The following is a 12,072-nucleotide window of genomic DNA, read 5'->3' as shown; positions in this document are numbered from 1 at the left end:
ACACACACACACACACACACACACACACACACACACACTTTGTATTGTATTATTGTATGAGAGAGGTTCCAGGTTGAATTGAGGCGAATATTTGTAATGTTCAGAGGTTGTTGTGTTTAATATTCATGAGAATATTTGTCATTGTTCAAATGATAATAAACATTAGCATAAAGCATATTTGTCCACTCATATGTTGATAAGAGTATTAAAAACTTGAAAAATATTCCTCTAAGGTACATTTAGAACAGATAAAAAATGTGCGATTAATTTGCGATTAATCGCGATTAACTATTTTAATCGACTGACAGCCCTAGTATTTACTACTGTCTACTTCCACACATTCACAAAATAAGGGGGTCACAGGTTCAAACCCCTCTGCAGTCAGCATGTCGTTGTGTCCCTGAGACATTTCACCCCAAATTGCTCCTGTGGTGATTTTCCACAGTATTGAGTATGTAAGTTGCTTTGGATAAAAGTGTCTAAAAAGTAATACACATTCGCCACACACACACTTCCTCCTCCTGTGAGAACCAGCCCTCTGGGCGCACCGCGATAGGTGAATATGTAGATGAGGCTTAATGACCCACACCCTCAAACCGTACATAACAGTAGACATTAACAACTGCAGTTGCGAGGTTAATAGTGTAGCGACCCTGTATAGGGTGCTGAGTGTGTCACTCAAGCATCCCCGTCTCTCTGCCAATCACAGAGCTGCAGTGATGCTGGTCGAGGTGCGGGCCTGTGGTTGGGGGAGCAGAGGGGGGAGGGCGGGGACATTGTGACGTAGACACTACTATATATGGGTGTGAGTTGGGGTGTAGAGTTCAGTGTGAGGATACACCTGCAACCTGTACATGTAACCTGTGTCCGTGTGTGAACAAAGGAGTTAATAAACCCTCCATAACTTGAAGCCTGTTTCCGACTCCCTTTGTAGAACGCTACATTGGTGTCAGAAGTGACTTTTTCGAACGAAGTCTATCCTGACGGGAGCTCGTAACTGCGTCACGGAGCTAGCCGGTGAGCTAGCGGAGATGGATGAGTTCAGCAAGATGGGAGTGAAGCAGGAAAATAGTGACGGGGAGGAGGATGGAGCATGTGGGTGGTCGAAGGACATGAGTAGGGAGTTCAAGAGTGCATGGGAGGCGAGAGAGCGCCTGAGAGAGTCGGCGGTGAGGATGGCTAGAGACGCGGGAATGTCGCCGTCCTCAGCGGCGTTTCGCGCCATTGACAAGCTGGATGTTAACAACAATGGCGGCGCCCAGCAACCAGTAGCAGCCGCCGCGTCCGTGAAAACACCCAAATACTCGGGTAAGACAGACTGGGAGGCTTTCCATGCCCAATTTGAGCTGCTAGCACATGCCGGGTCGAGGCTCTTTCATGCCTGCTACTACTTAGCCCTGAGGACCGACACAGCTATGAAGCGTTAGCGGGGGCTTTGAAGAGGCGGTTTGGACAGTGTTTCCCGCCAGAGCTGCTCCAGAATGAATTGAGTAACTGCTGTAGGAAGTCTGGAGAGACGCTGCATGTGTTGGCTAACGACGTGGAGAGTCTGACGCGGCGGGCGTATGCACACATGCCACCCGGAGTGCAGAGTGAGCTGGCACGGGATCAATTCATCAGGGCTCTCCTCCCTGCGGACTTGAGGGTCGAGGTACAGCTGCAGCATCCACAGTCCTTGCAGGCGGCCTTGGAGATGGCTGTGCAGAGAGAGAATGTGTGGAGTGTAGCTGCTAGGAGCAACGGAGGGCCGGTACCACCGGCTGTGAGGAGCTGCAGAGAGGAGGAGAAGCCTGCATGGGTTGCCGAAGTGACTGAACTGATAAGGGCTATGTCTCTGCAGCTAACACGCAGGCCAAGTACCAGGGTCTGCTGGGGGTGGGGATTCCTGTTATGTTCCTGTCACTGTGGAAGGGGTGCCCTGCACTGCACTGGTGGACACAGGCTCTACAGTAACCCTGGTGAGAGCAGATGTGTTGCCCAGTGGGACTATTTTAGAACCGACAGTGGTGCGTCTACGCACAGTCACAGGAGAGCTGGCACCTATGAAAGGAAAAGACATGCTGATTGTGTCGGTGGGGGAAGTTGAAGTGTATCATCCAGTGTGGATAGCGGATGTACAGGACCCGTGCATTCTGGGCTTGGACTTTTTGAGGGCGACTGGTTGCCACCTGGATCTTCAAGCAGGCACAGTGAGCTTCCACGGGGGGCCTGTGATCCCTATGACCCGTATCCACACCCCTGCTGAGCCTGCGGGGAGACCCCCTACACACCCCGTGAGTACCCTAGAAACTGAAGAAAATCCTCCCTCCTTACCCTTATCCCTGGTGACGCCCACTCAGGGCAATTCCGCACCTGTCACCCCTGGCCTGTGCAACCCGATCACAGCCCCCCCCCCCCGGTTACCCCAGACTGGGGTGGAAGTGGCTCAGTCTTCAGTATTGGAGGTGTGGAGGAAGAACTGTGGCGGGCTTAATCCCGAGCAGCAGGAGCAATTGTGGCAGCTGCTGCTAGAGTTCCAGGGCAGTTTTGCCATGAGCAAGGAGGAGGTGGGGCAAACTCATCTGGTAGAACACGAGATTGATACAGGGGACTCGCGCCCCATCAAGTGTCGCCCGCGCCGACTTCCCCTGGCTTGTCAGCAGGCTTGCGACGAGGCAGTGCAGAGCATGCTGCAGGCAGACATCATCGAGCCCTCCGGCCCACGGGCAGCACCTGTAGTCATGATCCCAAAGAAGACAGGTGGCTGGCGGCTGTGCTCAGACTACAGGCCGGTGAACGGGGTAACCAAGAAGGATTCATACCCCCTTCCCCGCATCGATGAGTCCCTGGACCTGGTCTCAGGGCCGTCGTGGTTCTCTTCCTTGGACCTCCGCAGTGGGTATTACCAGGTCCCTCTTGCCCCAGAGGCCAGACCAAAAACTGCTTTCTGCACCGGGCGGAGGCTGTGGCAGTTCAAGGTCCTCAGTTTTGGGCTTTGTATTGCCCCTGCCACCTTTGTGCGGTTGATGGACAGGGTGCTGTCTGGTATTCCCCGTCAGCAGGGCTTGGTTTACCTGGACGACATTCTGGTGCATGTCAGCTCGTTTGAGGCGGCCCTGGGATCTCTACGAGTGGTGCTGGAAAGGATCAGAGCCTTTGGCTTGAAGCTACACACAGAGAAGTGCCATTTCATGCAGAGAGAGGTCACTTTCCTGGGCCACAAAGTGGGGGGCAAAGGCATCGGCACCCTGCACGAGAAAGTGCAGGCGGTCGCAGACTGGCCTAATCCTCGCAACCAGAAGCAGCTGAAGAGTTTCCTGGGCCTGGCCTCGTACTACAGGAAATTTGTACGGGGTTTTGCTTGCACTGCTGCACCCCTGTTCCAGCTGCTACAGAAGGACAGGGATTTAGTTTGGACTGAGCAATGTCAAGCAGCGTTTGAAAGCCTTCGGCGTGCCTTGAGTGAGGCCCCGGTTCTCGCCCCAGCCAACCCCATTCTGCCGTTCACCCTGGACACAGACTCGTGGCGTGGGTGTAGGAGGAGTGCTCTCGCAGACTACACCAGAGGTGGAGCGGATGGGTGGTAGCGTACTTCAGCCGGGCGTTCAACAAAGCAGAGCGACCATACTGCGTCACTCGTAGGGAACTCTTGGCAGTGGTGCTGTCCATCAGGCACTTTAAATACTACCTGTGTGGCCAGGCGTTCACGGTGAGGACTGATCACTCTGCATTACAGTGGCTCATGACATTCAAGGAGCCAGAAGGGCAGGTCGCCAGGTGGTTAGAAGAGCTCCAAGCTTTCGACTTCAAGGTGGAGCACCGAGATGGGGTGCGTCACACAAATGCAGACGCTCTCTCCCGCCGCCCGTGTGCCACCGACGGATGCCACTACTGTGAGAGGAGAGAGACTCGTGAAAAGGAGCTGCTGGAGGAGGACACCGTCTGTGCGGCAGCTCGGCAAGTGGAAGAGGTTATTTGCCGGGAGCTCCAGACAGTGGATGTGGCAGAGTAGAAGCAACAGCAAGAGCTGGACGCCGTCCGACAGCCTGTACTGCAGTGGGTCGAGTTGCAGCAGCGGCCACCGTGGGAGGAAGTGGCAGTGTTCTCCAAAGCCACCAAGGGGCTGTGATCTCAGTTTGAGGCTCTGCGTCTGTCAGGGCGTACTACTACTACCAGCAGCATTTCTTGTTGGGAGAATGGCTGAACTCCTTAGGTATAAAATACCAATGCAATGAGTTTACACCATGATCTGTACACCATCTGCACTGAAAACACTGAAACACTGACTATGTCAACAAATATCATATAAGGTTAGTTGAAAGCAATAATATTAAGTTGAACCTAATCTTTTTTATTGAAACGTACTATTATTCCTTTAACTAACCTAATACAATTATGTGTTATTATACACTGACTTTAATTAAATGTATGATGTCAACAGATTTCACATAACTGTATTTGGTTAGTTGAAAGCAATAATATTAAGTCTAAATACAAAATATTAGGTTAAACTTAATATTATTGCTTTCAACTAACCCAGTGGTCTGCAACCTGCGGCTCTTTAAGCCCTCTGCTCTGGCTCCCTTGAGCTTAAACAAAAATAAAAGTATTTGTAGGACTATTTATATTTTGTTGCATGGTTGAAAATGTTTCGTATCTTGTATTCTGAGGTGATACTGTGACACATAAATAAAAACAAAACGGTTTTAATTAGGTCAACTAAAATATGCGTCACATCCTGCTACGGTCCCGCACCAGCGCCTTTTCTTGCAGGTGAATAACCTGACCCCCGGCTCGATGAGAGAACTATGGATAAATCAAAGAAAAGTATGGGAGGAACAGAGGGTTTAATTCTGCGTGGTTAGAGTTATATGCTTTCACAGCAAATTATGCTGGTTTACCGGTATGTTTGATATGTGGAGAGAAGTTGTCAAAGGTGCTGCAGCCTTTACGTATCGAGGAGAAAAACGGAAGAGGAAGACAGCTGATGATCTTCAGTCATAATTCAATCAGTTAACTGTTAGGTTGCGTGGAAAAGGTAGGACCCAAATGCAGTATTAACAAAAAGCGAGCTTTATTTTACAAAAAGCCGATGACAAAAGAAAACAAGAAACAAACTTAACATTACCAAAACACGGGAGCACGAGTAAAGAATCCAGGATCAAAACGTCAAGGACAAACATGGAGCGTGACGTGAAGGGAAGACAAACAATGAACCGGCATGAAGCACAGGGGAAGACAAGACTAAATACAGAGAGGGGTAATCACGGGGCAAGAAACAGCTGGGTAAGGGAGGGAGAAACACAAGGGCAACAGGTGAAGACAATCAGACACACCAGGGAAACTAACGACAGGAAGGCACACACAGGGGCCGTTTCTCAATCGCGAGGATTTTGGCTTCCAAGCCAATATTTCAAGGATGCTACGTCATTGAGTGCCGCCGAAGGACTGTTCCAATCTCCAGCATACTTGGAATTCCACCGAGGCCGCGTCCTTGGTTTGGGGGAAATGTTGAGGCTGCACATGGGTAGACTTTGCGTCCTTAAAATCCCCACAATGCTTTGTGCACGGACCAATTTCAAAAACCCTTGCGGAGAATTTGGCTGAACCGACGCAGCACACATTTAAATGTAAGTATGTAGTGGCGTAGAACATGTGTTGGTAAATATGTTACTTTGTTACATTTGTTTGTTACCACCAAAAATGTGTTCTGTGAAAGTAAAGCTAGTTCATAATTAGATAGACATCGTGAGGTATTTATTTTCGGTACAGTTTATGTTGAAACCGTTAGAGAGAGTGGCACACTTGTTAGCCTGTTCCATTCTTCTTCGTTTTCCGAAGCCGTGGCTTGGAAGTATACTAGCTTCGTTTCTGAAGGAAGTGACTTGGAAGTACGCGACTACCAAGCCAGCATCCTCGCGATTGAGAAATGGCCAGGAAGTAGGACCAGACAAGACACAAGGAGGAAAACATGAGACAGGGAACACAGAACAGCAAAATAAACCCAAAACTTAACACATGAAACTCAAATCATTACATTAACTATTTTTAGGGTGCAGCTATATGTTTTATTTATTTCAATGTGGGCCCATTTTAATTTAATTTATTTTCCTTCAAATGTGCAGAGGACTCCCCAAGTGCTGTGTTGATTAATTTTAAAGTAGGCCTGTGCATTTCTTTTGTGTATTTCTCCTTATAAGAGTTATTTGTTTATTATTAGAGGTTAACAGTTTTCTATAATGTAATAAATGCAAATAAACTCTAGTTTTTGTCTATGATATAACAATATATACAACTTTATAAGCTATCAAGCTATTACATACATTTTGCAGCTCCAGATAAAAGAAATTGGTGGAACGGGGCAAAATGGCTCTTTTGGTCCAAAAGGTTGCAGACCCCTGAACTAACCTAATACAGTTATGTAAAATCTGTTGACATAATATATTTAATTCAAGTCAGCGTTTCAGTTTATTCCGTGTGCAGTATAAAGCACACTCATGTAATCTCGTTTTTTCCTTGGTCGTTTTGTGTCTGCAGGCAAAGAGATGATCGAGATGTACTTTGACTTCCGTCTGTTCCGCCTGTGGAAAAGCCGTCAGCACTCCAAGCTGCTGGACTACGAAGACCTCTTGTGATTTGATCCACGTTGGCTTGTTGGCCGGTTATCTCCCTTGTGAGCCTGCTGAAGGGCTGAGGCCTGAGAGGCTCTGTGCACAGCTGGATATTTTTCCCTCTGGAGCGACAGGGTGGCCCTGTAGATTCAGCCCAGCAGTGTACTTTTTCTCCCTTACCGATTTTCACTTTCTGCCTATCTCAGAGAAAAGAGAAAGAGGGGGACAAGAAAAAGGAGGAGAGGCGCAGGACTCATCATCCTAAAGAAGATGCTTACTGCAGTTAGACTCCTGAGGATGTTAAGCGTAACGAGGGACAGCTGAGAACAGGGAGAACTCTCTTTTCTTTCTTAGCCAACCTATCTGCTGCTTTAAGATGGAGGCGTATAAGGATGGTGGTGTTTTCTTTATCAGGTGTGTGCTTACTGCAGCCTTAGAAAATAGATGTCCAGCATCTATCGCTACGTGAAAATACAGGCTTTAGTCTTACTAATTAATTAAAAGTTGTGTTTTTAACACAGCTTTAAATAAATGTATTAGGATTCCGTAGAGACTGTTGTATTGACTCAGGTTCAGTCCCTTGTTTGATACTGACAATTGTCCTCACCGTCGGCACATACTGTAGATCCTTCATACTTCACACACAGTCATCCTCAGTGAACGCTATGACTGTCAGGGATGTCATATTTTAACCTTGAGGGAAAAGAGATTGTTTCCTTTAAGTCTTTCAGGTCAACCATACATTCATGTTTGATCACTTTACTGCATCGCATTAGACCAACACAGCCGACCGTTTGGGTTGCACGTGTGCTCTTGAATTTATTTATTTTCTGCGGATTTGATGAGAAACCATGAAGACTTCCTGCCCCTCATTTGTTTTAGATTAAAGTTGAGGGATGATTCAGGGGAGGAATTTCATTGTAATTTATATTCTTATTATATCTACTATTACTATTATTTGATATGTGCCATTCGTTAACACATGCTTCCAGTAAGCTTTCCTGTGCACTGTAAATGGCTGAGTGTTTGAGCATTACCTATATATCCTCATTGCCATTGAAGATATAAGACAGGCTATTAGATATTATTGAAGTAGATAAATGTCTTAATGATACTGTTATTTAGTGTGTTACAATACTCGCTGCTTTGGAAGTGTGTCTAATACCGGGTTGAAGCCCTTTAGGTACACTTAATTGTATTAGGTTACTGTAGTTGTAAGCATAATATTAAGTTTAGATAAAAAAATATTAGGTTCAACTTAATAGTATTGCTTTCAACTAACCTTATATGAAATCTGTTGACATAATACATTTAATTAAAGTAAACATTTGAGTTATTTCAGTGTAGATGAAGGACGAGGCTACATACTGTCACAGCCGGTTCTGATTTACTGTCAGAATACTGAATCTGTATACAAATAAGAGTATTTTGGTATTCAATTTGTCAGACGAGACTGGTTAACTTTCAGAGCCCAATTGCAGCACAGGTTTCATAATGACCAAAGTATAAAACAGCTGCTATTTCTAATTTAGGTAATTTAGTAAAGAGTCTTATTACTGCAAATTCTAAACTGTATTTTATTTATGATATGTCTACTGCACTCTGCTGCTTACAGTTTCTCTTATTTCATTCAATTTCCAATGGCTTCCACTTTGCCATCTTTCGTGTGTGGGGAAGTAGGGTTTTGTTAGCAACAAAAATCATTCATATGTGTCGCAAGTTTGGTTCAACAGAATAATCTAGAGATATTTATACCACTTTTAGGTTTTTTTAAGTTTATAAGCTAACGTTAGGCTATAAACAAGCTACATCACGATTTCAAGGCTGCAGATTGTCACCGCTAAGCTAAGGACGGCTAATGCTTGAAAATGCATGATGACATTTGGAGGTGGTAGAAGTACTCAGATCTTGTACTTGAGTAAAAGTAGAAGTACTCAGGTCTTGTACTTGAGTTAAAGTAGAAGTACCAGAGTATAGGAATACTCTGTTACAGTAAAAGTCCCTCAATCAAAATGTTCCTCAAGTAGAAAGTATTCTCATCAAAATATAGTGAAAGTAGCGACAGTAAAAGTAGTCGTTGTTTGATTGGTCCATTTCAGAATAATATATATGATATGTTTTATAATGATTGATCATGAAAGTGTTCTCAAAGCTGCTAAAGGTGCAGCTAGTTTGAATGGCTTTGTATACTGCAGGGTAGCTTGTGGATTTACTCCAGGTGGAACTAAAGTCTGATTTAACACTTGATTAGATTTCACATCATTCATCCACATCTGTAAAGTAACTAAAGATATTAAATAAATGTAGTGGAGTAATAGTGCAATATTTACAAAATTGTTCTTAAGTACAATACTTGAGTAAATGTACATAGTTACTATCCACCTTTGGTTATCTAATTCAGACACTTGTTAGATACCGCCGTTTTTATGACACGTATAAGCTTTAGACATTTATGAGTGGAGTGTTTACTGACGTATTTCACGTTTTAGAACCAAACGTGAAAATCTCCTCAGCTTTTGTTGATGAACATGTTTATTTCCGCCTTTTAACCACAAACACACTAAATATACCATTGGCTTTAAGATGAGGGAACCGGAAGTGCTAACTCATTTACGAGTTTTAGGACTCATTCCTGCCCCCCTTTATCTAGCTACCATCAATACAAAAAGTCAACACTTACATGGATGGATTTAGTGTCGTGGAAATGTACACTATGCTGAATGCCAAATCAATATCTTGGTAAAATCATGTGAAATGTTGCAGGTTGGTCCATGTCTGCAAAGTATTCCCTTTTGTTTGTGCTGGCCATGAAATCTGCAATTATTGCAACACTGACTTTATTTCAAATGTGTTAGTAGAGTATATCTCTTATTGCCAGTAGGTGCTCTTGATAACATTGCTTGTTCACTAAATGTATACAACACTTAAATATTCATTCATGTTTAATTAAACAGCACGGCCCTTTCTCTTTGGACTGGTGCATTGTAGCGCAGATGCTAACGTTTCTCAGAGGCTGTCTTCTGCTCCTGCAAAATCAACTATGCTGTGTTTGCTCAGTGAGCTCTTTGCCTAGAAGTAGGATCTGTGCGTGTTATTGTGTGCATATTCAGGATTTTGCCTCATTCTGAAATGTATTTGTTTAAGCTCTCCAAATCTTCCTCCTGTAGCAATGTGTGAATATTCCTGTATGATTTTTCTAAATCTGTAAAATGTACAAGATAGAGAACATTGTTTAAGGTATTGTATTGGTCTTTAAGATATAAGGATTTAAATGTTGTTGATAAACTGTGGATGATGAAAGGAAACCTGACTGCATGTACAGCATATATATTTATATAGAGGACTGTTCCGCTTTCTCCTCTGCCACAAACCCCCGAGCCTACTAACATGGCTGCTCAATTCTACTGCATTTCACCACGACGCATATAATCTGCTGCTGTGTTTGGATAAAAAGCAAGTGTAGTTAAATTAAGAACATTGCCAAGAGCTTCATGAGTTCCTAATCATTTTTACGATAACAATGAAAATAATTTTTGCTGAAGATTCCTGATAAGGTCTCATGTTGTAGCCCACAGCAACACTGGTAACATTGTGAAAGAGCCCAACAATAGAGTGTTAAGATGCATTCTCATGAAACGCGGTAAAATGGCGCTGGCTTTGTGTTTGAAAGGGGAGAGTTCTGCCATCAAACTACGAGGAAGAGTTACCTTCGGCACCGCGCACTGTTAGAAACTGTCGTCTAGCTCGAAGTTCAAATCTTTCAACTTTGACTTTGATTGCCGCTAACCTTTATAACAGCTGCACAAGCTAGCAGGGGAGGTAACCATAGAAACAAACTAAACTGGCTGTTTCACCTCAAGCCTCTGTGCTCAACCTCGTGGTGAGCAAAGAGCCAACGTGTATAATGTGAATGCAGCTTTAGAAAGCAAACTGTATCATTAGCACTAGCTGGCTAACTTAGCTGATAACATGGTCCAAAACACAACATTAGCAGTGTTCTGTTCAGTTATGTGAAGCATTTTGGAATCAAGGCTTGCTAAGGACAACATAAACTACACTTTAATCACCCGACCAATAGTATTTATGGTTCTATTCCCAAAATAATGTAAAGTTGAAATTAAAAGTAACACGGCAAGGATGTAGGACTTCTTTAATAAAAGCATGCATATTACACATTTAAACATTTACATTTTTTGCCCTGAATTTGTTACTACTAAAACTAAATTGGTTTGATATACTAGCTATGTCAATTTGATATTTCTCCTAATCCTCTTTGGTCTAACATGTTAAGACTCAAGATCGACATACTGTCACATAAATGACTTATGGCGAACATAGCAAAACCTTTTATCGAGCTCACAGAAAGCAACATCATCATACATTTGAAGTTGTAGGCTTGGTCGCCTTACACTTAAATAAGTCTTGTTTGTTTGTTTTTTTCATGTGATTAGCGAAACCCTCAGAATTTGCATTAATTGCCAGTAAAATGACGGTGAACATTTTAACCTAAAAAGTACCCAGATAAGTTGCTCTCATATATAAGCTAAAAACCTCAGTATGGATTAGAGGAACATGAGAGTGATAATTATTAGTGGGTTTGTTGTAACACAGTCATTTGACACATGTGCGTACAGTAGGAGCATTGGAGAAAACGGGACAAAGTGAGTTGGCAGGATAACCTCTGAGTCGTGAAGGGACAATCTTGGCAACATTGTTTGGACTTTGGGACAGCACATAAGCCACAGACATAAGTATCTCAGAAGTCAGCAGACTCTTTAAAGAGGACTTGTATTTATAATAACGCAGTTTGAGCAAGCGAGCGATACACAGTTTGACATTAAACCCGCCACTTCTATTCCCATAGAATATAATTACACAAATCAAGACATTGATCTTTGAACGCGTCCTGTTATTTCCCAAAGGAAACAGTGTGTCACCATTATGCAAAGAGGACATTTCCCCCAGTTTGATGGATTATTAATAAACTGGGTTGTGACTTCCCTGCTGCTGTTGCTGGTTTTGTGAAGACTGCGTGACTGAGTTTGATGAGGGTGATGGATTGATTGCCCTGACACCTCTAGTCAAACTGGGATTGTATTTTGGGAAGAGTGGAAAATAATGTGTTTACATAACGTCTGTTTCACTTTGCATCAACTTCTAAGTCTTTTAACTGCGCATTTTGGAAACATTTTCTTAGACTAACAGACTAAACCAGATAACGGTAATATAAGGTTCAAGGGTTAATCATCCATGTGTCTTGATATAAAGTATTGTTGATTATAGAAGGTACAATAGCAATTAACATTACCGTGTATCTGGTGATTTTGATACTAGGAAAAGTTAATAATAGTGTTGGGTTGTTCCTCAGAGACACTATAGATGGAACTTTAATCCAATTTGTGTCTGAACTACTGTCAAGAATATTGTTGCATTGCATAATATTGATTCTAAAAATATTGTTTTGAGGAGTTACGTCATCTCC

The 12,072-nt window shown here is 43.6% G+C and overlaps 1 protein-coding gene across 1 annotated transcript in view; it reads left to right on the top strand.

Annotated features, from left to right (window-relative positions):
- The window catches only part of LOC117534989 (NMDA receptor synaptonuclear signaling and neuronal migration factor-like), a 51,793-nt gene extending 40,203 nt beyond the window's left edge, over positions 1–11,590 (top strand). Inside the window, exon 12 of the mRNA XM_034199289.1 lies at positions 6,517–11,590. Coding sequence (XP_034055180.1) covers positions 6,517–6,614 — 98 coding nt within the window. The 3' untranslated portion in view covers positions 6,615–11,590. The remainder of the gene's footprint in view (positions 1–6,516) is intronic.
- Positions 11,591–12,072: the final 482 nt, after the last annotated feature.

The sequence above is a fragment of the Gymnodraco acuticeps genome, unplaced genomic scaffold (assembly GCF_902827175.1).
Source record: "Gymnodraco acuticeps unplaced genomic scaffold, fGymAcu1.1, whole genome shotgun sequence".
Taxonomy (NCBI): Eukaryota; Metazoa; Chordata; class Actinopteri; order Perciformes; family Bathydraconidae; genus Gymnodraco; species Gymnodraco acuticeps.
Note: the sequence above shows the minus strand (reverse complement) of the source record. Positions and strands in the feature narration are given on the sequence as shown.